The 27,517-nt window shown below is 44.4% G+C and overlaps 1 protein-coding gene across 1 annotated transcript; it reads right to left on the reverse strand.

Annotated features, from left to right (window-relative positions):
* Positions 1-724: 724 nt before the first annotated feature.
* Positions 725-27,508, reverse strand: LOC308235441 (uncharacterized protein). Its single transcript, XM_080644260.1, has 5 exons — positions 27,342-27,508; positions 21,215-21,359; positions 19,850-19,976; positions 3,794-3,867; positions 725-2,479 (listed from the first exon to the last, which is right to left on the reverse strand). Exons 2-5 carry the CDS (start codon positions 21,227-21,229, stop codon positions 1,250-1,252), a joined length of 1,446 nt encoding a protein of 481 aa, XP_080500386.1. The 5' UTR covers positions 21,230-21,359; positions 27,342-27,508; the 3' UTR covers positions 725-1,249.
* Between the last annotated feature and the right edge of the window lie 9 nt (positions 27,509-27,517).

The raw sequence follows: 27,517 nt of genomic DNA on the forward strand, positions 1-27,517 counted from the left end.
CTAACAGATCAGTACCCCACTCTTGTGACCTCATATAACCTTTATAACCTCCCTAAACCCCCTATCTCCAAATACAGACATATTGGGGGTTAGGGCTTCAAAATATCCATTTGAGGGGACACATTTAAGTCCTTAACACTCAGCATCTCAAGTTCATTATGTTATATAAACCACCCCAAAACTGATTCCCTTAATGCAATAGTAATTCAGTATTTCTTATGAATCTATGGATTGGCCAGGTGGTTCTGCTTCATGTGGTATAGGAAGGCAGATGGTGGTAGTGAGGCTGAAGCAACTGTGTAGGAACTGGGACCTCTACTTTAGATCAACTTTTCCCTAAATCAAAACATGATTTCCCACGCTTCCAGACGTCAATCCTAGTTCCTTCAATGATAGCCCCTCGCATGTACCTGTCCACTATGTCTGCTTCCAGCCTCTATCCACTCGCCAGTCCCAAGGCCATGTCACAGGCGTTAGGTTTTTATTACTGAGCACCTCAATCTTAGGAACTCTTTTCTCTTTCAACTAGTCTTTGTTGTAGAATAAAACACCCCTAAGTTTAATCGCTTAAATCATCCAAAATTCATCTTTTCACATAATTCCATGGTGGCTGAGCCCTTTTCCGCTGCTTTCACTTAGGGTCATACATCCAGGTGCATCCATCTGGGGCTGCAGGGAGCTGGGAAACTTTTCTTTGAAACAATTTTTAAACATGTTTTTTTTTAAATATATATTTTATTGATTTTTTACAGAGAGGAAGGGAGAGGGATAGAGAGTTAGAAACATCAATGAGAGAGAAACATCAATCAGCTGCCTCCTGCACACCCCCTACTGGGTATGTGCCCGCAACCAAGGTACATGCCCTTGACCGTAATCGAACCTGGGACCCTTGAGTCCGCAGGCCGATGCTCTATCCACTGAGCCAAACCAGTCAGAGCTTTAGACGTTTTTTTAAAGAGTAATTTTATAAAGGAACAGATAGAAACATCCATGTGCAAGACATTTATTGGTTGCCTCCGGAACACCACCTGAGCAGATCAGGAATCACACTCCCAATCCGGGACTTTCTGCACTATGAATCAAACCTGCAACTTTTTTATTTTTATTGATTCAGAGAGAAAAGGAGAGGGAGAGATAGAAACATCAATGATGAGACTAGTTGATCAGTCACCTCCTGCACCCCGCCCTACTGAGGATCATGGCCGCAACCTGGGCATGTGCCCTTGGCTGGAATGGAACCCAGAACCCTTCAGTCTGCAGGCCGATATTCTATCCACTGAGCCAAATCACCTAGGGCACGAGTATGAATTTTTTTATGGCGAGTAAGCTTTCTCGACTCCCTGAAGTCTTTGCCGCATTCATTACATTTATAAGGCTTCTCTCCAGTATGAATTCTATGATGGTTTGTAAAGCCCGAGTAATGCCAAAAGGCTTTGCCACATTCATTACATTTATAAGGTTTCTCTCCCGTATGAACTCTCTGGTGTTTATTAAAGCCAGAGGACTGACTAAAGGCTTTGCCACATTCATTACATTTATAAGGCTTCTCTCCAGTATGAACTCTCTGATGTTCAATAAGGGTTGAGGCCTTACTTAAAACTTTGCCACATTCTCTACATTTATAAGGCCACTCTTCAGTATGAACTCTCTGATGAGAAGTAAGGGATGAAGAGTGGCTAAACGCTTTGTCACATTCTCTACATTGATAGGGCTTCTGTCCAGTATGAACTCTCTGATGTCGCTTAAGGCCCGAGGACTCACTGAACGCTCTCCCACATTCTCTACATACATGAGGCTTCTCTCCGGTGTGAACTCTCTGATGCTTAGTAAGGCCTGAGGAGCACCCAAAGCATTTGCCACATTCCCTACATTGATACGGCTTCTCTCCAGTGTGAACTCTCTGGTGCAGAATAAGTTGTGAGGACGACCCAAAGGCTTTGCCACATTCAGTACATGTATAAGGCTTCTCTCCAGTGTGAATACGCTGGTGACGATTAAGGTGTGAGGAGTGATTAAAGGCTTTGCCACATGCTTTACATTTGTAGGTCTTCTCTCCAGTATGACATTTCTGATTTAGAGTACAACCTGAAAGCCAATTAGATGTTTTACTAGAACCTTCACATTTATACGGTTCTTCTCCACTCTGGATTTCTTTCAGTTTATTTGGATTGAATATCTGACTGGAGATTCTACCACAGGCATTCCCTTCGTAAGCCTCCTGCCCAGCATGAATACCCTCTTGTTCGGTGTAACGTGACGATTCCTGAAAAGATTTGACACATTTACTTCCTTTGAGTGTCATCTCCACAATAGGAATAACTTGATGTATATGGTGATTGGACATTTGGTCAAAGAGTTTTCCACTTTCATAATGGTCCTCTGCAAGATCGCTTCTCCAATGATTATCATGATATGACTCTTGCTTAAAGTTTTTCCAATATGCGTTCCATTGACAACTTCTGTCTTCAGTGTATGTACTCTGGTGATAACGAGAGATAGAAAGGCTTTCAGTGACAGCTATCATTTCATTAAACGTGTACACTTGTTGTATAAGAACCATTTTGTGATACTCATTAGACCAAGATGGTTGTGTAAAAAAAGCGTTCCCAATCTATAAAAATTATAGACAAAAAATAAAATTTTAAATTGTCAGAGGAAGAATAATGAATCTTTCTTTAAAAGACTGCCAAAATGCCTGGAAGGCGTGACTCAGTGTTTGAGTGAAGATGTATGAACAAGGAGGTCAGGGATTGAGTCCTGGTCAGGACACATGCCTGAGTTGTGGGCTCGATCCCCAGTGAGGGGTGTGCAGGAGACAGCCAATCAATGATTCAACATTGATGTTCTTCCCATTCTCCCTTCCTCTCGGGAATAAAAAATGTATTTAAAAAAAATATTGCAAAATTGAGCACATTTAAATTGCATAAGTACATTATAAATCTCAAAATTTTAGAAAGGATTAACTGAACAATTAATTCCACCATACACTTTAAACAATTAAGTGATTATTCATACCACAGACTGAGTTTCTAGTTTTTTTCAGATTTCCTTCCCAAGGATACATAACATTAAAAAGTCATTTTCTACCTGCATGTGCAGAAATACACTGATCTGCCAATGTAACTGACTTTAAAGTGGCAGGTTTCTCAAATGCATAATGCGCTTGACCTCTTTATTTATTTATTTATTTTAAATATATTTTATTGATTTTTTACAGAGAGGAAGGAAGAGGGATAGAGAGTTAGAAATATCGATGAGAGAGAAACATTGATCAGCTGCCTCTTGCACACCTCCTACTGGGGATGTGCCCGCAACCAAGTTACGTGCCCTTGACCGGAATCGAACCTGGGACCTTTCAGTCCGCAGGCTGACGCTCTATCCACTGAGCCAAACCGGTTTTGACAACGCTTGACCTCTTTAGATAACAAGAATTTTATTATTGCCAAAACCGGTTTGGCTCAGTGGATAGAGCGTCGGCCTGCGGACTGAAGGGTCCCGGGTTCGATTCCGGTCAATGGCATGTACCTTGGTTGCGGGCACATCCCCAGTGTGGGGTGTGCAGGAGGCAGCTGATCGATGTTTCTCTCTCATCGATGATTCTAGCTCTCTGTCCCTCTCCCTTCCTCTCTGTAAAATATCAATAAAATATATTTTTTAAAAAAAAGAATTTTATTATTAATAATTATTCCAGGTTAGTTCTATTTATATTAATATTTTCTCTTCTCATCAACTCTCACATTCCAAGGCTCTCATTAAGTGTACATTATGAAAGTCACTACCTTTTATATCTTACCAGTATTATTTCAGAGAATACATCTTGTAGTCCGGGCTTTGGCAAAAAGGCCAGGTCATCTTCAGATGACATAGCTGAAAGAAATAAATTTTCAGTTTCGACAATCAGGTGACTATACTTTCAACTTACCAGCAAATGTTAAGCAAATGACAGTTTTGAGTACTCCAAATGCAAGTGAAGGATTCATAAAAAGCTCAAGATAGGTACAATGAGGAAAAGTCATATCAAAGTCGGACCAAGAGTTGCTTTCATTTGCCAATGATACCTGCTTAATTTTAAACCCTCTGGTACACGATGGCAGTATTATAAAAATACTCCCAATTTCCAGTTCTTCATTGGACACAGAGATGAGATACGTGCATATTCAATGATCTCCCTGTTTTGAAGCATCTTGAAGGACACGTGTCTGTTGTGCCTAACACAGAGTGCGAACAGAACGGCAGTACAGGGTTCGTGCCCTGTAGTGGCTGCTACAAAGAAACCATGAGGAAGTGTTTGAGCACCAGAAAGACTGCGGTACTGAAGATGTATATGGAGCCTGAAAAGATACCGTGGGCCTGAGAAAGAAACAGAGAACATTTCCAACTGGGAAATTAAACACACAACCAAACCAAGAATACAGATCCTGAAAACAGTGTTCACCAAAAGTAGAATTTGTTGCACAGATGGTTAATATTTCTTTTTTTTCTTTTTAATATATTTTATTGATTTTTTACAGAGAGGAAGGGAGAGGGATAGAGAGTTAGAAACATCGATCAGCTGCCTCCTGCACACCCCCTACTGGGGATGTGCCTGCAGCCAAGGTACATGCCCTTGACCAGAATCCAACCTGGGACCCTTTAGTCCGCAGGCCGATGCTCTATCCACTGAGCCAAACCCGTTAGGGCAATGGTTAATATTTCTTTCCTCCTATAGAAAGCATGTTCAAAAGCCTGCTTGTTTACAATTCCTGAATCTCAACAAAAGATATCAAGTCATGCAAAGAAACAGAAAGTGTCCCATCAGAAACACAAAATATATGTAATCAAACTGGAACTACATCAATGAAAATATATTAATTACCTGAAAAAAATGGAAAATAAATATCTTAAAAACAAAATGTAGAAAAGAATGACTACTATATAATATCAGGAAAATGTTATGACCAAAATAAAAATACAATGAGAAAGAAAGTATATTTTTAAAAAGCCACTCTGAAGAGGGAAATTAAAAAACTCAATACCGGAATGCAAAAATACAGTAGAGAAAAGGCAAGTTCCTGGTGCAAAGGTTGCTCTGCAGCATAATTTAGGCCTCAGAGGAGCTGTAGTGGTCGCAATCTGTAAGATGGGTTTTCCCGAAGCTTCCAGGACTCATCAAATTGAAGCTGTTCTAACCGGCAAAGGATCAGTGCTTCCTGGCTCAGATACGAAGGCTGACTGTACAGTCACAAAGGATGACTTGGACTTGATGGCTTTAATGACGGGTAAAATGAATCCTCAGTGGGTCTTCTTTCAAGGCAAATTGAAAATACCTGGCAACATGGGTCTCACTAGGAAGTTACAAAATCTTCAGCTCCAGCCGGTCAAAGCTGAGCTGTGAAGAACTACCTTTGAAACTCAAGATGAGACTTAGAGACATATACCATATATTTCACTCTCAGAACTTACACTGAAACCATGCACTGGCAAATAGCATGAGATTTGTTTTAAAATGGGTGCGACCAATGCTGTATTTCCTAAGCTCTGGGTGAATAGAGTCTGATGGAATACTACCGCTTTCGTGAATTGCATACAACTATGTATTAAAAAGGTCATACGGTAATTATGGTTCAGGAGTAAAATTGAGCTCCAGAATTAAATTAAGAACAGCAAAATCCAAAAACGATGTAAACAAAAGCTCTCATTTTGCTTATGAAGTACATTTGAGGATTATTCGGCTGAAGATTCAATTGAAGTTTTCCTTGGGAGAACCAGGGGAGAAACAAAATACCAGAAGCTGGCCAGAAATCAGTGTTGTGCACTTAATGACTTTAATCTGTTTTAAATTAACTAGAGGCCCTTTGCACGAAATTCGTGCACAAGAGGGGGGTTGTGTCCCTCAGCCCAGCCTGCACCCTCTCCAATCTGGGACATCCCTCTCACAATCCAGGACTGTTGGCTCCCAACCGCTTGCCTGCCTGCCTGCCTGCCTGCCTGTAAAATGTATAAGAACACCTCCCTCCTGTCAGAGTCTGGGGCTCACCACGGGATCCAGAGTCAAGTCCCCACCCACCCACATGCACCTCAAAATCACATGAGACCCAGACCTGGCCGGCCCCCCGCATTGGACTAGATCGACCCAGCCAGTCCCACCCTTATCAAGCCCTGCCAGGCAGGGGGTGTAGCTACAGGTCCTCTGGCCCAGTGCCAGGACGGGGGATGTGGCCTGAGGTCCCCCAGCCCAGACCGGGATGGGGGGGGGCATGCCTTGAGGTCCTCCGTCAAGCCCTGCCAGGTGGGGGACACAGCCTGAGATCCCCTATCAAGCCCCGCTGGGTTGGGGGAATGGCCTGAGGTCCCCTATCAAGCCCCACCAGGTGGTGGGGGGGGGCGCAGCCTCAGGTCCCCTGGCCTGGCACCGGGAGGGGGCACAGCCTCAGGTCTCCGGTAAAGCCTCACTGGCAGGGGGGCTCAGCCTCAGGTCCCCAGTCAAGCCCCGCTGGGCGGGGGACACGGCCTGAATTCCCCCAACCCAGCACTGGGGGTGCACCTTGAGGTCCCCTGTCAAGCCCCACCGGGTGGGGAGCACAGCCTGAGGTCCCCTGTCAAGCCCTGCCAGGCAGGGAGGCGCAGCCTCAGGTCCCCTGGCCTGGTGCCGGGGGGGGGTGGGGCACGGCCTTAAGTGCCCTGTCAAGCCCCACCTGGTGGGGGGCGCGGCCTGAGGTCCCCCGGTCTGGCACTGGGGTGGGAGGAGCAGCCTGAGGTCCCTTAGCGCAGCACCAGGACGGGAAACGCACCTTGAGGTCCCCCCGTCAAGCCCTGACAGGTGGGGGGCATGGTCTCAGGTCCCCGGGCCGGGCGCCAGGGCATGGCCTGAGGTACCCTGTCAAGCCCCACAGGGGCGGGGGAGGGCGTAACCTCAGGTCCCTGCTGATTGCTCATTAAGGCTTCTTATGGGAACTTGGCTTCAGCTGTGGGTGCAGCCATCTTTGTGATGGAGTGATGGTCAATTTGCATATTCCCTCTTTATTATATAGGATAGTTTTTAAAATTCTGTATTGGGATTAAAACAACTAAAATTTTTGCATTTTGTGCAATAAGAATGGTATTTTCTTCCTGAATCTGAATAAAAGAAATATCAGAGCTTGGGGGGGACACAGGCCTATTTTTAAAATAAAAATATTTTTAAATTAGTTTCATCCTTGGAAAATCAGTGTTAAATTATTTTAATAATAAAATTTGCTTTGCCGAAACCGGTTTGGCTCAGTGGATAGAGCGTCGGCCTGCGGACTGAGAGGTCCTGGGTTCGATTCTGGTCAAGGGCACGTACCTTGGTTGCGGGCACATCCTCAGTGGGAGGTGTGCAGGAGGCAGCTGATCGATGTTTCTCTCTCATCGATGTTTCTGGCTCTCTATCCCTCTCCCTTCCTCTCTGTGAAATATCAATAAAAAAATAAATTTTAAAAAAAATTTGCTTTGATATGTACAGTTTAAAAATTATATCTATATATATAAAAGCCTAATATGCAAATTGTCCCCACATGAGTTCGACCAGGAGACCTATCGCTCCCTATGACAAGCTCTGACCACCAGGGGGTGACACAGAATGAAGCAAGGCCCTGGCTGACAGCCGGAAGGCCCCAATTGGCCCTAATCGCTGGCCAGGCCTACGGACCTTACCCGTGCATGAATTTCATGTACCGGGCCTCTAGTTTATTTATAAAGCTCAATACTGTTATAATTTTTCTTTTCAAATGTTTAATTAATTATCCATATTTATCTTTCTTCCTAGTTTTTCTAATGCTAATGTTATTTCTTATAACTCAGTAAGATATGGGGTAACATAATGGAAGAATGTTCAATTGAAAATTAAAATTGCTCTTCCTGAAAAATAAAATTCAATAGAATCAATGAAAGACATGATCAACTTAAAAAAATCAAAGAATTAGCCCGACAGCAGTGGCTCAGAGGTGTATCTTAGACCTATGAACCAGGAGGTAACAGTTTGGTTCCAGGTCGGGCCACATGCCGGGTTGAAGGCTCAAACCCCCATCATGCAGGAGGCAGCCAATTGATGATTCTCTTTCTTCACTGATGTTTCTATCTCTCTCTCAGAAATCAATAGATGTATTTAAAAAATAAAAATAAAAAATTTGTCATAATTCATTAAAAATTTTGATTCAGGGAAGCTAACAAGCATGTGGAAATATGAAAGAACCCAAGGGACTCTTAAGACACTAATAAACCGACCTCCAAGGGGAGCCCATAAAGACAGAATAGTGAAAAAGAGGAGGTTGCTTATATAAAAATTACTTAAGATCCTGATAATTGGAGAAAGAGAAACACAAATGCAAGCAGCTCAGAGAATTCTAAGTAGAATGAATATAAACATGAGAACAGATAAAAAAAAATATGAAAAATCATGAATCCCAGAATACTACCCACTACCCTAAAGGCATATGAAAAATAAATTCTCATTGAAAAGACAACCCCTGTAATATTATTGGGGGTTACTAAACAGAAATCTATTGGGGTGAAAATGGCATGAAATAAAACACTGAACTGATCAAAGAACAAAAACCATCCAAAAAGAATACTGACATAACACATCAACAACAATGGAGAGGAAAAAAAAAGTTTCCAACTCCAAAATTTTCTCATTAATAGAATGGCCCCATAAAAAATCGTTAAGAAAAATACTTCTGGAGGTAATTTTAAAAGTCTACACAAAACTAACATATGAACATAGAAACATTCCTTGTATGTGGGAAAAGATACAGAAATATTAAATTTTGTGGTGTTTTAATAATGAAACATATATCATTTTGATTTCTCTTTTGGAACTTTATAAAATAAAAGGAATAGCCCAATAGGTGTGGCTCAGTTGTAGATGGTTGCCATGGTTCCATTCCCAGTCAGGGTACATGCCTGTGTTGAGGTCTCGATCCCCAGTGAGGGGCAGGCAGGAGGCAGCCAATCAATAATTCTCTCTCAACGTTGATATTTCTATATCTCTCCCCATCTTCTTCTCTGAAATCAATAAAAAGATGCTATTAAAAATAAATAAAAAATAAAAGGAATAAAATCTTACATCTCTGCTATAAGATACACAACGTATACTTGGTAAGATAATGTGATATCAATAACTTAAGTGGGTACACGGGTACAGAGTGGCCAGATTATTATGACCACCTGACGTTTGTAGGCAAATTAGCCGTACACTGCATCATGTGGGATATGGAAGCTGAAGGCCTGTTTGAACACCTTTGCTGTCTGCAGTTACCAAGACAAAACGTCTCCAATTCGCACAGGAACACAAGGATTGGACAGTCGAGCATTGGAAAAAAGTCATGTGGTCGTTTACAGTTGCATCACGCAGATGGCAGAGAATTTCGCAGAAACAGCATGAAAGCATGTGTACCCCACATGCAAGAGTACAACCCTTCAAACTGGTGGGGACAGTGTTATGGTTTCGGGCATGTTTTCCTGGCATGATTTGGGCCCTTTAATTCGTGTGGAGCAATGTCTGAAGAGCACAACATACCTAAGTATCGTTGCTGATCAAGTTCCTCCTATCATGTTGATGGCTTATCCCAATGGAGATGGCTTCTTCCAACAAGACAATGTGCCAGGCCACGGTGCTCGTATTGTTCAGGAGTGGTTTCAAGAACATGAGGGAGACTTTACCTTGCTTAGGTGGCCCCCACAATCACCAGATCTCAATCCAATTGAGGATTTGTGGGACGAAGTTAAAAGAGCAATCAGGCAGCTGGTTCCACAACCATCAAATCTCACAGAACTGGACAGTGCTATTCATCAGGCATGGTGTCAGATTCCTCGCATCACCTTTCAGCATCTCGCGGAGTCAGTGCCAAGAAAAATCGCGCAGTATTGAAGGCAAAAGGTGGCCCAATGAAGTACTGATGGGGTGGTCATAATAATCTGGCCACTCAGTGTATATTAGAGGCTTGGTGCATGAATTTGTGCATGGATGGGGTCCGGCCAGCCTGGCCAGGGGGAGGGGACATGGGTGGTTGGCCAGCCTGCCTGCTGGTCGAACTCTTGGTCAAGGGGACAATTTGCATATTAGCCTTTTATTATATAGGATATACACTGAGTGGCCACATTATTATGTGTTCAGAGATCATAATAATCTGGCCACTCAATGTATATTGTTATAACATTAAAATATATTTTAAAAATATTTTTATTGATTTCAGAGAGGAAGGAGAGGGAGAGAGATAGAAACATCAATGATGGGAGAGAATCACTGATTGGCTGCCTCGTTCATGCCTCAAACTGGGAATGGAGCATGCAACCTGGCATGTACCCTTGACTAGAATCAAACCCGGTACCCTTCAGTCTGCAGGCTGGCACTCTATACACTGAGTGAAACCAGCTAGAGCCTTAAAATATTTTAAGTAGCTCCCATGGTCACAACAAAAATAGAAAATAATAAAATGAACACATTAAAAGGGACAGAATTATGTATTTCAAATTACAGACTCCACATTTCTAGAAATATATATATACATCCAATGAATTTCTAAAAATACGATATATAAGACCAAGTCACAAAGTTAGCTGTGTCCCTCTACAGGAACAGAAATTAATACAAAATAACGAATTAAGTGTGTAATTACATGAACAACAGCATAAAGAAAAAGAAAATAATTAACAGTTTACTTCATGAAGAAGTGTGGGAAGACACCCATTGCCTTCACTATCAGAGAAGCGTAAACAAGGAGCCCAGAACACTGGTGAACCTTGAGCCCTGGCAGGGCCAGAGCTATGCACTGATTGTTTAGTCCAGACAATGGTAGCTCAAGCAATTTCCTGACCAAAAAGTCTCAGAGTAAATTTTTCTAATATTTACTGACCTTTAAGATAGTTTGTCTGTTAGAGCATTTGTCTGCCTGACTAAGGGCTAAAGGGTATGCAAAATTGAATAAAAGGTTGTTAAGGCCTGGGCACAAGTGGAAGCCCTTGTCCTTGCTTTGGGCTTCCTGCCTGGCCCCCAATATTTCCAAATTATTACTTTCTGTCTCATCTCTGTCATTTACACGCGGCCCTTCTCTAGATCCTGAACCCTGAACCACGCAGGACGTGGGCCATCACATCTGGCGCCTCAACGAGGGACTTCTGGAGAAGAAGACTTCGTGTAGAGTGCAAATACGAAGTTTCACTGGCAAGGTGGGGAAGATTTCACTGGATAGGTGAGGAAGAATTCACTGAAAAGGTGGGGAAATTCACTGCGTGTAAAGCCCACAGCCAGCTGCAGAAATCATGATCTGTAAGTAGGGTGGGAACATTTTTTTTTAGGCGGGCTAATGGGGACGAATTCAGTTAAAAAGTAAGAAGCTTTATTGTAGATTTTTGATTTGCATGCTTAAGAATATAGAAATTAAAGTGTCAGAATTTGTTCTCTTACAGTTTTTGCATGTTATTATAGAACATAATCCTTGGTTTCCTGAAGAAGGTACAATAGATCTTGAATGTTGGGAAAGAGTGGGTCAAAACTTAAAAAAAGCTCAGCAGCAGGAACATTTTAATTCAGCAATTAGCTTATGAAAATGCCAATGCTGATTGTAAGAAATGCCTGACGCCTCTGAGAAAAAAATAGTACCATTACAGAAATGTACAGAAATGATTCGAGCATGTCAGAATATGGGTCAGGCACTTTTCAAGCAAATTTACTTGCTGCCCCTGTAACAGTGGGGAATAAAAGGTGTTATAATCGTGGAAAAACAGGGCATTTTAAAAGAGAATGTAGGCATCCAAGAAGGACACAAGGTTGCGCTCAAGGGAAAGGCGCGTGCAATCCGCTTCCCGATTTAATAAATGCAGATTCAACCTCTTTTATGTCCTAGATATTAAAAAGGAAATTACTGGGTACTTATCTATTAATTATTATGTCTTTGTTGTTTATTGTTAGTTTATTAAACATGACTTTAACTTAATAAGAAAGAAATGATAGATGGCCAGGCCATTGCTGTATTTCCCAAGAACAAACAGAATGCAGGAATGGGGAGAGAAAGAATATGAGTGGTACACGTGGCCAATAATACAGGTTCTAAGAAAATTCCCTAGACAAAGGGAATTAAAAAATTACTAGGTCTTTTGGTGATCCTGTAAAATGGGCACCCACTCTCGAGAATGTTATTAAAAGTCTCATTTTTGCCATGTTTTTATTTCACATTCTGTCATTTAAAATTTAGACAAATGAAACATTTCCCAGAATTTGGGGATGCATCTGGGATTTCTGTACCCGTGAATAGAAAAGCTTAAGAAAACGTGCGTATTCCACCCAATTTTGGGTGACTTCTTGAGCCCCAATCTTTTCACAGATGCTATAGAATAATCCAGATTGTTTTTTCTTTAAAAGATGGCAAAAAATGACACAAAGAAAATACACAGGCTATATTTGGGCAACAAGATTAATGTTTTCATAATAATGATAGTTCTTTAATAATAATGTACTGCATTCCAAGATTGCCTCCCAAATCTTGGAGGAACTCCTATTTTTCCACAAAATAAAAATAATACTTTAGCATTGAAGCCACTACAAGTCAATAAGTTAGCTCTGTTACAAAATTTACCAAATGAAAATGTCCAGGACAGTAATTGGCTTTGAAATCTTTTTTTTTTTAAAATATATTTTATTGATTTTTTACAGAGAGGAAGGGAGAGGGGTGATAGAGAGTTAGAAACATCGACGAGAGAGAAACATCGATCAGCTGCCTCCTGCACACCCCCCACTGGGGATGTGCCCGCAACCAAGGTACATGCCCTTGACTGGAATCGAACCTGGGACCCTTCAGTCCGCAGGCCGACGCTCTATCCACTGAGCCAAACCAGCTAGAGCTAAAATATATATTTTTAAAAAATCAACATATTATGCCCTAACTGGTTTGGCTCAGTGGATAGAGTGTCGGCCTGCGGACTGAAGGGTCCCAGGTTCGATTCCGGTCAAGGGCATGTACCTTGGTCGCGGGCACATCCCCAGTGGGAGATGTGCAGGAGGCAGCTGATCGATGTTTCTCTCTCATCAATGTTTCTAACTCTCTATTCCTCTCTATAAAAAAATCAATAAAATATATTTTTTAAAAAAAATCAACATATTAGGCTTTGAGAAGAAAAGTAAGTAATTTGTTTTTGCCTCCCTGACAAAGCTTATGTAAAGTGACTCAAAGACTAAGTGTAGAAATTTAATTAATGTCATTTACCGTCCATAACCTAGGACAAGTAAAGTTAAAAAACCTTGCTTCAGGTCGATTTAAATTGGGTAATTAAAATAAATGAATATTCATAAAAACTTTGTTGTACTGGGCAGGAAACTGTTCCTAAAGCATTAACTACTATTTTACTAATGGTTTATCTCATAGTTCATAAACTTGCTTAACATGGAATGAATCCAAACCAGTCATATTTCTGTGCATAAAATTAAAAGCTATTAAGACTGCATTGCAGGATTTCCAAAAGCCTCTTAATATTATTTAAATAAAAAAAGAAGGGTGATAGTGAAATAATCCCATGAGTAAATTACATCAAGAAAATTTTTTACGCCCTAACCGGTTTGGCTCAGTGGATAGAGCATCGGCCTGTGGACTGAAGGGTCCCAGGTTCGATTCCGGTCAAGGGCATGTACCTTGGTTGCGGGCACATACCCAGTAGGGGGAGTGCAGGAGGCAGCTGATGGATGTTTCTCTCTCATCGATGTTTCTAACTCTCTATCCCTCTCCCTCTGCCTTCCTCTCTGTAAAAAGTCAATAAAATGTATTAAAAAAAAAAAAAAGAAAATTTTTTACTTTAAAAATTATTTTTCACTTGCAATGCTGAAGACAAGACACCCATGAAAACACACATGGTGTCAAAATAAGCCAAAGGAAAATGGTTTGGGCACAATGAAAAGAAAGAAGGATCCCACATATAGTTTATAGAAAAGATTCCTTTATTAACCTTTGGTCGAGAGTATGTTGGTATATTTTCAGAAAACTTCTCCAAGCCTGTGTGGATTCCTTCAAGAAATATTAAACTTCACATGGATCCGAGGGAGGAACTGGCCAGCTTAATGAGGACCCTGCACCTGGAACCACACCTTACAGCTGCAGACAATTGGCTAACCCAGCTGCAGATAGCAGCAGCCCCAAACAACCCACTGAAAATAAGGAGTGGAAGGAGGACAAGGAGGACGGTGAACAGCCTGGAGGTCACCTGGGGCATCGTGAAGAAGATGGTCCAGAAAGCTGAGCAAATTTGTGAGGAGACCAGAACCCCAAGAACGCCTGAGAATGTCTTTCTTGCCATGCTAGCAATAATCAGCTGTGCGGTAATGTTACTGGGGGCAAATGGGGAATTTGGTAGGACCCCTTACCTGGGCTGATCCCCTGCCTAATGTAGTCATCAATAATACCAAACACCTTAGTCACCCAGGAGGACCATGGGTGGAGAAAGGAATATATGGGTAAAGTATACCTATATTGGTGTTGCCAGCCACCGTCCCTTTTGTATGACACAGAATCAAACCATTGCTCCTTTGTGTGTAAAATTAAAGAGAGGCTTCTGGCTTGCATGGACACCAAAGGAAGGAGAAGAAAAAGCCCAAATACGTCTACTATCACTCCTTGCTCTGGGGAGAGGTGCAGATAATGTAACTGTACTAAGACACCCCCTGCCCGCCCACCATATGTAAAAAATCTTATGAATGGCACCCCACCGAGGAAGAAATTAATTAGCAAGACTGTTATAGTGATTAACCTACCACCAGAAAACTTAATAACAGTTTTTCCTTTCTGGATTGGAGCCCCCACAGGTCTGCGTATAGTAACAATCACACCGTAAAATGGAAGGGGAACATATCCTATCTATATGTTGAAGCTAATCACTCCATTTCATGGCATGGAAGAGGATTTGTTGGATCTCAATTACAACATGACAATTGGCCCCTACAAAATACGCAATGGAAATTAGCTGCTGCACTTACACCTATAAATGGTATAGTTTTAATTATAGCTCAGATAATTCCCTTTGTACCTATTGGGAACTCCCAATAGGACAGTATTTGCCACCACCTCTGTGTTTGATCCGTTTGAACTCCTCTCAGGCCCCATCCAGATGCACCTTAATGTTACAAGCCATCCGTATGAGATGTCATGGACAGGCTGCACACCATCCCATTGTATTAATTCTACATTCCAAAATGATTCCCTCATGATTTTAAAACAACCGGCTTTCGCTTGGGTTCCTACTAACCTAACCGAGCCTTGGGAATCTCATCAAACCTACCAACTGTTACATGAACTGGTAAAAATCTTAAAAAGACAAAAAAGATTTCTGGGAATGTTAATTGCAGGAATCGTTGCCCTCATAATGTTACTTACTTCAGTGGGAATTTCTGCTTCATCCATGGTACAACCTGTTCAAAATTCACAGTTTGTAGAACAAGTTAAGGAAAATGTAACTAAGACCTTGTCTATACAAAAAAGAATTGCAAGCCAGTTTGAGATTGACTTGTCGGCACTAAAGTCTACCGTCTTGTGGATGGGTGATAAAAATCCACAGACTAGAGCAAAGAATATCCTTGCAGGGAGAAACCAAGAGGGCGGCATAGATAAACACCTAAACTGCTGCCTCGCACAACAATTTCAAAACTACAACTAAAAGACAAAACATCTGTCCCTCAGAACCACGGGAAAGCTGGCTGAGTGGAAGGTCTACAACTAGAAGGAAAGAGAAAAGAGCATTGAGATGCACACAAGCGCTGAAAAGCTAAGGTACAGAGGCATGCAAATTGGGCTGGTCGGCGGGCGACTGGGAGCGCTGGTTTTTTTCAACCCGAAGGGAGACAAGCTCCTGATTACTCTGAACTCCAGTTTCTGGGGAGATGCTGAGGACCCAAACTCCTACGGGGAGAAGCTGGACTGTCTGCCATCGGGTCGGAAAGTGAGGGTGACTTTCTTGCAGAGCTGTGCGCAGCAATCGTTTACTGCGCTGGGGCGTGGGATGCGTGGACTTGGAAAGGCAGAGATGGTTGACTGGCAGCCATTGCTGTTTGCCACGCCCTAGCCTAGTGACTCCCTGAGACCCCACCCCACACAATCTACAAACCCACCCAAGCTCCGAGCAGCGGCTTTTGCATATAAATGGCCTGCCCTATTGCAGCTTAACCAAACAAACTGCAGCTCTGGTCAGACAGCTCCAAAACCTCCAAACCCCAAGCAAAGAGGAGAAAACTGTAGTTCTCGCTGTACCTCCTGCTGGGTGGCCTCAGTCAGTAGCTGACCAGCACCCCATTGGAGATCCAGAAGCTAGTGTATCTAGGGGTCAGTGCGAGACGACACCAGATTTCAACAACTCACATCCATAAGTGACACATTTAAGAGGCAGACTCAGTGAGCACCAAAGCCCCACTGAAGCAAGTTCTGCCCCCATAAGCTTGTCTCCAGTGCAGCAGTTCTTCCATTATAGACACAGCTGATCCTCACAGCCAATGGGCCTGGAGGTCAATTCCTCCCAGTGATACCAACAACAATCAAGACTTAACTACAACAAGGCCGTACACACAGTCCATAAAGGGGTGCACCAAGAGTGTCCACCTCAGGTAACTGGGGAGGCCAACCCACTGGGCCCTATAGGACACCTAGCAAACAAAGCCACCCTACCAACTCAGGGAAACAGCAAAAATGTGGAGACAAAGAAACAGATCACAAACAAAAGAAATGGAGAAAAACAAACGACTGGATATAGAGTTCAAAACCACAGTTATACGGTTTTTCAAGAATTTCCTAGAAAAGGCCAATAAATTCAACGAGACCCTCGAGGATATGAAAAAGGACCAACTAGAAATTAAACATACACTGACTGAAATAAAAAATATTATACAGAGACCCAACAGCATACTAGAGGACCGCAAGAATGAAGTCAAAGATTTGAAATACAAAGAAGCAAAAAACACTCAACTGGTAAAGCAAAAAGAAAAAAGAACCGAAAAATTTGAAGATAGTGTAAGAAGCCTCTGGGACAACTTCAAGCGTACCAACATCAGAATTATGGGGGTGCCAGAAGAAGAGGGAGAGTAAGATACTGAAAACCTATTGGAAGAAATAATGACTGAAAACTTCCCCCACCTGGTGAAAGAAATAGACTTACAAGTCCAGGAAGTGCACAGAACCCCAAACAAACGGAATCCAAAGAGGACCACACCAAGACACATAATTAAAATGCCAAGGGCAAAAGACAAAGAGAGAATATTAAAAGAAGCAAGAGAAAAACAGTTAATTACCTACAAGGGAGCACCCATACGATTGTCAGCTGATTTCTCAACAGGAACTATGCAGGCCAGACGGGAGTGGCAAGAAATAGTCAAAGTGATGAATAGCAAGAACCTACAACCAAGATTACTCTACCCAGCAAAGTTACATTCAGAATGGAAGGTCAGATAAAGAGCTTCACAGACAAGAAAAAGCTAAAGGAGTTCATCACCACCAAACCAGTATTATATGAAATGCTGAAAGGTATTCTTTAAGAAGAGGAAGAAGAAGAAAAAAGTAAAGATAAAAATTATGAACAACAAATACATATCTATCAGCAAGTGAATCTAAAAATCAAGTGAATTAAAAATCTGAGGAACAGAATGAACTGGTGAATATAATAGAATCAGGGGCATAGAATGGGAGTGGATTGATAATTCTTAGCGGGAAAGAAAGGGGTGTGGGGGGTACGGGAAGAGACTGGACTAAAATAGTACACCTATGGATGAGGACAGTGGAAGGGAGGTAAGGGCAGAGGGTGTGGTGGGAACCGGGTGGAGGGGAGTTATGGGGGGAAAAAGGAGAAACAATTGTAATAATCTGAACAATAAAAATTTATTAAATTAAAAAAAAAAAGAATATTTTTGCAGTGTCATTGTAATTTTTCCCAGATTTGTGTTACCCCCGTTCCCTATCATAGTACCTTTAACCCTTGGAAATCAATAAAAAATCACCTTGTTGATGCTAGGGGTAAAGGTAACACAACCCTTGATATTTTAGAATTAAAACCGCATTATTGTACAATTATCCCAGGCAAACTTACAAACTAATTCCTTAGATGCCTGGCAACAATTTAAAAAGGACATGAAAGAATTTAACCACCCTAACCGGTTTGGCTCAGTGGATAGAGCGTCGGCCTGCGGACTGAAGGGTCCCAGGTTCAATTCCAGTCAACGGCATGTACCTTGGTTGCGGGCACATCCCCAGTAGGGGGTGTGCAGGAGGCAGCTGATTGATGTCTCTCTCTCATCGATGTTTCTAACTCTTTATGCCTCTCTCTTCCTCTCTGTAAAAAATCAATAAAATATATTATTAAAAAAAAGAATTTAACCCCTTCCACTGGATCTCATTACATTTGCCTCTCAGCATAACCACTATTGCTTGTCTCATTTTTTTTGTTATTCTTTTTTTCTTTAATACATTTTACTAATTTTTTACAGAGAGGAAGGGAGAGGGATAAAGAGTTAGAAACATCAATGAGAGAGAAACATCTATCAGCTGCCTCCTGCACACTGGGTATGTGCCCGCAACCAAGGTACATGCCCTTGACCGGAATCGAACCTGGGAGCCTTGAGTCCACAGGCCGATGCTCTATTCATTGAGCCAAAATGGTTAGGGCTGCTTGTCTCATTTTTGTTCTCATATGTTTATTTCTAGTCTGCAGATGCGGAATGAAGAGTTTTAAAAGGACTCGAGCCCTTCAGGTGGCATTCACTTTTCAAGATTTACGAAGGAAAATAAACGGGGGAAATGTGGGAAGCCACCCATTGTCTTCACTACCAGAGAAGTGTAAACAAGGAGCCCACAATGCTGGTGAACCTTGAGCCCTGGCAATGGCCAGAGGTATGCACCGATTGTTTAGTCGAGACAATGGTAGTTCAAGCAATTTCCTGTCCAAATAGTCTCAGAGAAAATATTTACTCATATTTACTGACCGTTAAGATTGTCTGTTACCAGAATTTCCTGCCTAAGGGCTATATTTGCACCCAAAATTGAATAAAAGTTTGGCAAAGCCTGGGCACCAGTGACCTCCTTCTCCTTGCATTGGGCTTCCCGCCGGGCCCAGTATTTCCCAATTATTATTTCTTGTCTCATCTGTCATTTGTGCTCGGACATTCTCCAGATCCCGAACCCTGAACCATGCAGGAGATGGGTCCTCACGGAACAGAAATTAATACAAAATAACAAATTAAGTGTGTGATTACATGAATAAGAGCATAAAGAAAAATAAAATAATTCAGTTTACTTCATGAAGAAGGTGCATGATTTGCATGCTGCAAAGTATAAATATTGCTGGCTGCCATCGTACTTCCAGGTATAGATCAGAAAGTATTCACAAAGGATCTGAAAGAGCCATTTACACATTTGTGTCCATTATAACGTTATTCACAAGAGGCTTCCACAGATGGGAACAACTCAAATTTCCATGGAGAGTTGAATGAATGAAGGAAATTTACCATATACATGCAATGGAATGTTTTTCTGCGATAAAATAAAAATATTGTCACCTGATACCACAATGAGAAACGTTGATGACAACTTTTAAGTGAAGCACACTAGTCCCAAAAGACAGATACTACAGGATTCCCCTCAGGTGAGTAATCAAATGTTGTCCACGCTATAGAAAAAAATGGGAGTTATGAACCTTGCTTTTAAAGCCAATGAGGAAGGGGTGGTTTAATACATAATGCGAGATTTCTACAAGATGAAAGTTTTGAGAGATCAGATACACAACACAGACAGTAAGAATCTACCCTAGAAAGCAGAAGCCCATAGAGATGTTAAAATAATAAAGGAAACAAAACCCTGTGGGTGGAGTAGGAACTCGGGAAGGAAGTCACCCTTACCCACAGAGACCAGGTTGCTGTAGTTCTCCACCATCACATCCAGGTACAACTTCCGCTGAGCTGGGTCCAGGCATTCCCACTCCTCCTCAGAGAAATCTATGGCCACATCCCTGAAGGTCAATGGTCCCTGAAAGAAAAGACACATTTACCAAGAGGCCACCAGAAGAGTTCACAATGTCACCCAACATGAAAACAGTGTTAGAAGAGGTTTGGACCAAGGGGAGTATCCTAAATCATCCAATAAGATCACTTTGCCCCAGTAACATTCTCTGATGTGACAAATGAGGATGAAACATGTCCACCAATCCATAGTACAGAATTTGCTTTTCAGTAAACTAAACTTTAAAATTAAGGCATGGCCCTAACTGGTTTGGCTCAGTGGATAGAGCATTGGCCTGCTCTATCCCAGGTTCAATTCCGGTCAAGGGCATGTACCTTGGTTGCGAGCACATCCCCAGTAGGAAGTGTGCAGGAGGCAGCTGATCGATGTTTCTCTCTCATTGATGTTTCTCTCTATTTCTCTCCCTATCTCTCTGTAAAAAAATTAATATATTTAAAAAATAATCATAATAATAAATAAAATTAAATTAAGGCATGGATACAGGCATATAGACTTCTGAGTGCTGTGTTTGCATCATTCAGGATCAGTGGTGTATATTTCTCAGCTGGAGATGACATGGTGAGTCAGAAATATAAGCACTTTTTCAAGTGTAAGATAAACAACGATTGAACTTTTCTAAAAATACAGATTGTGTTCCATGTTCTGAGATGGGGCCTCTGTTTCACATGTGTAAGAAGTTCACTTTTTACTTGTGATACCAATGTTACTGGATCACATGCCATATGTCTGAACACACAGAAAATGAAAACACAGGAAACAATTCACAAATAACTTTGAACTCAAGGGGTTTGTTAATGGAATTTATAGTTCTCATGGAATATGAGCCACAATCCTATTTGAAATTTCACTATGAGTAATCTTAGAACTAGATTATTCTGCCTGGTCCAGAGGGTGAGCCTCAGTGCTTGACCATTGACCCATTAACCAAGAGGTCACTGGTCAGGGCACATGCCCAGGTTGCAGGAAAGATCCTAGTGTGGGACATGCAGAATGCAGCCAATCAATGATTCTCTCTCATCACTGATTTTACTACCTCTCTCTCTTCTCCTCTTCCTTTTGCAATCAATAAAATTATACATCAACAAGAAGGAGAGAGGGAAGTATAGAAACTGCTGACACTGACTATCGTAAGAAAACAGGAAAGAAATAAGGGAAGGAAAACAACCTGGCAAAGCAAAATTTCAGAAGTCGAGAAAAATCTTCGAAGGTGGTAGAGGAAAAGCAAACGTAGCCGCATCTTTTACCTGAGAAGCAGCCATCTGGTCCTGGTTACGGATGCTGGTCCTGCGATGTTTCCTCAGGTGACAACCAAGGAGTCACAGAATGAGCCGTCAATGGCGTCCGCACAGCCTGTTAATCGGCTCACCTCACACCCACAGTCAGAAGGACCTGGAAATGAGGAAAGAGCCATGCTCGCCTGCGTTTGTGACAGGAGAGAGTCAGGAACAATGAGCTCCTACATGTGAGGGGTTTTATTCTGTCTTCATGTGTCTGTCCTTCCAAAGACTTCCACACACTCCTACAGCAACGAGAGCATGTGCTCATTTCCTGAAACACCCAACCGACAGAGCACCGCTTACTTCCCCTGCAAGTCCCAGCACACCTGAGACCTGTGGGTACTGATGGTGTCCCAGCACAGCTGCTCTGAGTCCATATGTTCTTCTGAATTCTGCTCGACTATGCCATGTGTCAGAGCAGGATCCATCTCCAGGAGTGCTTACTTCCTAAATCCTGCCCATAGTGCTAACTGTGAGATCAAGTTCCTCCTTGAACCCTGCTCGCTGAACTAAGTGTTGGGAACTCACTAGTAGTCTAAGTCCCTCCTTTATCCTCAGCTCAAGTACACCAACTGTGGGGTTCGAGCTCCTCTGCCAGGGGCTGGACCTTCTTGAACACCAAATAGTAAAAGGAGAAGCCATGAGAAGTCGTGGGTATATAGGAGTCTTTATTACGGAAGCTAGTGGCCCTGTAGGCACTGCTAACAATGAGCCATCACACAAAACCTTTCTTCTTAACACTCCTATACAGGCAACCCACACCGGCTGATAAACAAATACATCTTTCCCACAAAGTAGCAGTAGCCTCTGTACCCACAGCCTCAAGCAGCAGCAGTATCCTCTGTGCCTACATCTATCATCTGAGCAGCCACACGCTGCCTCATACTCACGGCCTCACAGAGTAGCAGCACCTGAGCTCCCTGCATCTCCCCAGCCTCTGTAGCACGCTGGCTTCACATGGTAGCTATATCTGAGCTCTCCATAAGCTCTTAGCCTCACATCATACCACAGCGGTTCTCAACCTGTGGGTCGCGACCCCTTTGGGGGTCGAACGACCCTTTCACAGGGGTCGCCTAAGACCATCCGAAAGACCATCCGTATTGCATTACGATTCGTAACAGTAGCAAAATTACAGTTATGAAGTAGCAACGAAAATAATTTTATGGTTGGGGGTCACCACAACATGAGGAACTGTATTAAAGGGTCACGGCATTAGAAGGTTCAGAACCACTGTCATAGCAGTACCAGCTCTCAGCTTCATCTGAGGGCTCCAGCCTTACTAATATACTGTAATACTACTTAGACAAAAGAGGCTTCCTGCCAACAGTGACATCAATCCTTTGGGTTATAGAAGGGCACAGTGAAGATTGCAGTGGCCTTGTATCTGTGTATAGTCCTTGATCACCCTGATTGAGATTCCCATGCTCAGAGTGTCCTTGGCTGTCTGGCGTATTACAGATGAGTCCTTCACACTCTAATTACCCTTGACTATCTGGTATCACTGGCATGGTTCCCACAGGTGGCTTGAACCAAGAAGTTTTACCAGTGCAGGTGTCCTAGGTAGATTACCTTCCTCTCTTCCCAGGAAATTACAGAGAATAGATCTTCATGATAAAATCTTTGGGAAACGTTAGATATTCAAATACACTGATCAAGTGAATTCACCATGAATAGATGGGCTCTGTGGGAACCAATTCCTGGTCAATCCAGTCCATCCTTAAATATTTTCTGAGAATGGACAACAGGTACTTGAGGGGAATGGCTCTTTTGTGGCTCATAGACACAAATTCAACAAATCACATAAAGGAAAGGAAGCAGCTGCTGAACATTAGACCAACTCACAGAACTAGACTCTGACTGTTAAGATCACTGACATCCTTACCAAGTGTACGCTGAGATAGCCTCACATTATTGACTGTCAATGAATGCACTGAGGTATGATAAACAGTGGAAATGATACAGGTCTCAATCTGAACTACACACAATGTATTTCAAACCAAAAAAAAAGGCTGCTCTGCCTTTTGTCTAAGATTAAGTGTAGTATCTGTTCTTATCAGTTTAATATCTGATACATCCTCTATTCGAGGACATTATATTAAGCTAGAGGGGTGTCCCTCAGCCCAGCTGCACCCTCTCCAATCTGGGACCCCTTGAGGGATGTCCGACTGCCTACCGGGATCAGGCCAAAACGGGCAGTCGGACATACCTCTCACAACCCAGGACTGCTGGCTCCCAACTGCTCGCCTGCCTGCCTTCCTGATTGCCCCTAACCGCTTCTGCCTGCCAGCCTGATCACCCCCTAATGACTCCCCTGCTGGCCTGGTCACTCCTAACTGCCCTCCCTGCTGACCTGGTTGCCCCCAACAGCCCTCCCCTGCAGGCCTGGTCCCCCCCCAACTGCCCTCCCCTGTTGACCAGGTCACCCTAACTGCTCTCCCCTGATAGCCTCATCGCCCCTAACTACTCTCCCCTGCTGGTCTGGTTCCCCCCCAACTCCCCTCCCCTGCAGGCCTGGGTCTCCCCAAACTGCCCTCCCCTGCAGGCCCGGTCCCCCCAAACTGCTCTGCCCTACAGGCCTGGGTCCCCCGCAACTGCCCTTCCCTGCAGGCCTGGTCCCTCCAACTGCCCTCCCCTGCTGACCTGGTTGCCCCCAACAGCCCTCCCCTGCAGGCCTGGTCCCCCCCAACTGCCCTCCCTTGCTGACCAGGTCACCCTAACTGCTCTCCCCTGATAGCCTCATCGCCCCTAACTACTCTCCCCTGCTGGCCTGGTTCCCCCCCAACTCCCCTCCCCTGCAGGCCTGGTCCCCCCAAACTGCCCTCCCCTGCAGGCCTGGTCCCCCACAACTGCTCTGCCCTGCAGGCCTGGGTCCCCCCCAACTGCCCTTCCCTGCAGGCCTGGTCCCTCCAACTGCCCTCCCCTGCTGACCATCTTGTGGCAGCCATCTTGTGTCCACATGGGGGCAGCCATCTTGTGAGTTGGAGTGACAGTCAATTTGCATATTACTCTTTTATCAGCTAGGATGTATTTTTGGAGCAGGGAGATGGAACAGGAGCTTGCTCCGCCCACTCCATGCACCAAGCCGGTATTGAAGTACCTCTGGGAACAGTGTAAGAAAACAAACAAACAAACAAAAACAATTAGGGTGGTTGTTTTTTTAATGTAATGACTTGTACATTTAAAATTTTAAAAAGGTGGAGACTACCTTATATAAGCAAAGAATGGTAATAGCTGCTTGTGAGATGTCACCAATGATTATTTCAGCAGTTAATGACTATTTACATGAATGAAATGTCAGCGATAGGAAATGCAAATCCATGGGAGAGTAAAAAAGATTGATCATTCTAATATCTATATAGATATATAAAATAGAGAATTATGCTAATTAGCCGAGACACCATAATGGGTTCACAGGACAGCAGGAGGTTGCGGGCCCCAGCATTGGGGGTGGGGAGGCAGGGGCCTCCGGGCACCTGCGCTGGGGAAGGGCTTGATCAGCAACGGCCATGGCTGCTTGAGGGGCCAGAGAGGGCGTGGGCGCTCACAAGGCTGGGCTCCTAGTTCCTTGATAAAAAGCATTCTGTGGGGGCAGACTCAGTCATTTCTTGTCCCAAGTCACCTCTTTCTTGCCATCCCAGGAAATGACAGGGGGCCCATGAGGAACATACAAGTCTCCCCTATGAGTGAATAAGGGTTTCAAATGGAATCTAATCTTACCTAATAATAGACAAACATGCTATTTGACCGTACCTTCAAGACACCCAAAGCCAATCAAGACTGAGTATGCAAATTAACCCAGCAAAGATGGCGGTTAACTTGCATATGGGGCCGCCAAGAGGCTGGGGGCGTTCCACCCCACACCCCCCACTCTGGGCCTCTGAGCAGTATAGGAAGGTAGAAAGGTGGCTCCGGCCAGAGCGAAAGCAGTGCCGGCAGCCAGGGAAAGAAAGGCCCATACTGGCACAAATCTTTGTGCATTGGGCTTCTAGTCCTATCTAATAAAGGAGTAATATGCAAATTGACCATACCTCCACTACACACACAAGCCATGCCCACCAGCCAATCAGGAGCGAGCATGTAAATTAACCCAACCAAGATGGCTGCTGCCACGGAGAGAGCAGGAGGCTTGGGTTTCCCCGGCGATGAAGGAAGCCAAGCTTTCCACCTGCCCTGGCCTACCTTGGCCTCCGCTCAAGGCTACAAAGTTTCAATTATAAAAGATAAATAAATCCCAACAAAAATGGCTGCAGCCACCAAGCGAGCAGGAGGCTTGCTGTGCTCAAGGCTGCAAAATTTCAATTATAAAAGATAGATAAATCCCAGATAACAGGGCCTCCGCTTGGGTCCCCGAGGGTGTGTGGCCGGCCTGCAAACCACCACAGGCCCCTCACCCAGGCTGCCCCACACCCCAAGGGAACCCCCAACCTGATCCGGGACACCCTTCAGGGCAAACCAGCCGGCCCCCACCCATGCACCAGGCCTCTATCCTATCTAATAAAAGAATATGCAAATTGACTGTCACTCCAACACACAAGATGGCTGCCCCCATGTGGTCACAAGATGGCCCACAGGGGAGGGCAGTTAGGGGCAAACAGGCTGGCAGGGGAGCAGTTAGGCATCAATCAGGCTGGCAGGGAGTGGTTAGGGGGTGAAAAGACTGGCAGGTAGAAGCAGTTAGGGGCAATCAGGAAGGCAGGCAGGCAAGCAGTTGGGAGCCAGCAGTCCTAGATTGTGAGAGGGACGTACATCCCTCGAGGGGTCCCAGATTGGAGAGGGTGCAGGCTGGGCTGAGGGACACACCCCCTGTGCACAAATTTCATGCACTGAGCCTCTAGTAAGTATATATTAAGCAAACCTTATAAAGTGGAAATTTATAATTCTCAAATGTTTAAATAATTCAGTAGTTAATTTAACCATATAAACACACAAGCCCATATATCACAACTTAATCATCCACATCCCATCAGCTCACCTCTCATTCAAATTAGGGTTCCCCTCCTTCCCACTACAAAGTATTTATGTCCATGGATCTGTTTCTGTCTCACTGTCATTCTCCACTGTGGTTCTTTCCTATATTTCACTTCCCTCTCCCTCCATCTTTCTCCACTTTTCTGTCTGTCTGTCCCTACACCTGGGCCATGAAACTCCTGAAACTTACTATTTCCCTTTAGGTGCTCTTTCTCCGGGTCTCTCTGATTGCTCCCATCTCCACACACTTCTCAGTCCTCCCCCCCACCCCACGCCTCTGGCCCCTCTGCTGCCTGTTACAGTCTGTCCTGCTCCCCACAGCTGGCTGACTCCGTGCTGCTTCCCCCTCTGCCCCCTCATCCCTGAGCCCCCCTTTCTGTCCCTGCACTCGCTCCCCTAACTCTTCTCCTCTGAACCAGTGTCTGTCTGACGTGCCTCCTCCTGTGTGGCCCCCACTTCTGCTCACCAGGACCCTCTCCCTCTCAGCTCCCCTTCCTCTCTCTGGGCTCCCCCTCCTCCCTATTTCCCCACTTCCTTCCTCCTCAGGCTCCTTTCCCGAGTTACCCCCTCACTCCTACCGTCACCGTCCAGTCCCTCCCACACCCCCTATGGGCCCCCTCTCTGTGGACCCCTCACTGCCCTTTCTCCCTCCCACGTGTCTGTCTCTCTCACTCCCTCTCCTGACCCCCCAGCCCGGTTCCCCGCCCCCCGCAGTCACCGCTCCCACAAAGCCCCTCCCTGCGGGCAGGTCACCTCTTCTGGGGACACCGCGTTCTTCCCCCTGAGCCCCACCCCATGGAAACTGTGCTCCCCTGGCATTCAGACCCCTTATTAATGGGGGTGGGCCTAGGAAGGCGGGGAGCAGACCCCCAGGCCGGGGAGCCATCCGGGCTCTTTGGGCGGAAAGCGCCGGGCGGGGGGAGGGGCGCAAAGGGCGGGAACCCCCTGACCACACTTTCAGCCCCGCGGGGAGGACCGGCGGCCCCGGGAATGGTTTTCAGCAGGAAAACCACGCGGCAGGCGGTGGCCCACAGCCAAAGGCGGACAGACCGCGGGCCGGGGCCTCAGTTTCCGCCCAAAGGAACGCGGCGCCTCCACTGCGCAGCCGCCCGGGACGCGGACTCACCGCCGTGAGGGGCTCCGGGGCGGGGACCTCAACAAGGACTTCAGCGCCTGCAGCGCCCCTCAGCCTTCCCTGCTGGGAGGAGGACGGAGAGCAGCAGCTTTAAAGCACAAACACCGCCTCAGGGGGAACCGCCACCTTCCCCTCCACAAACGCTTCCGCGTCTGTACGGAACTGCG

Source organism: Plecotus auritus (genome assembly GCF_963455305.1).
Source record: "Plecotus auritus genome assembly, chromosome: 10".
In the NCBI taxonomy this organism is placed as follows: Eukaryota; Metazoa; Chordata; class Mammalia; order Chiroptera; family Vespertilionidae; genus Plecotus; species Plecotus auritus.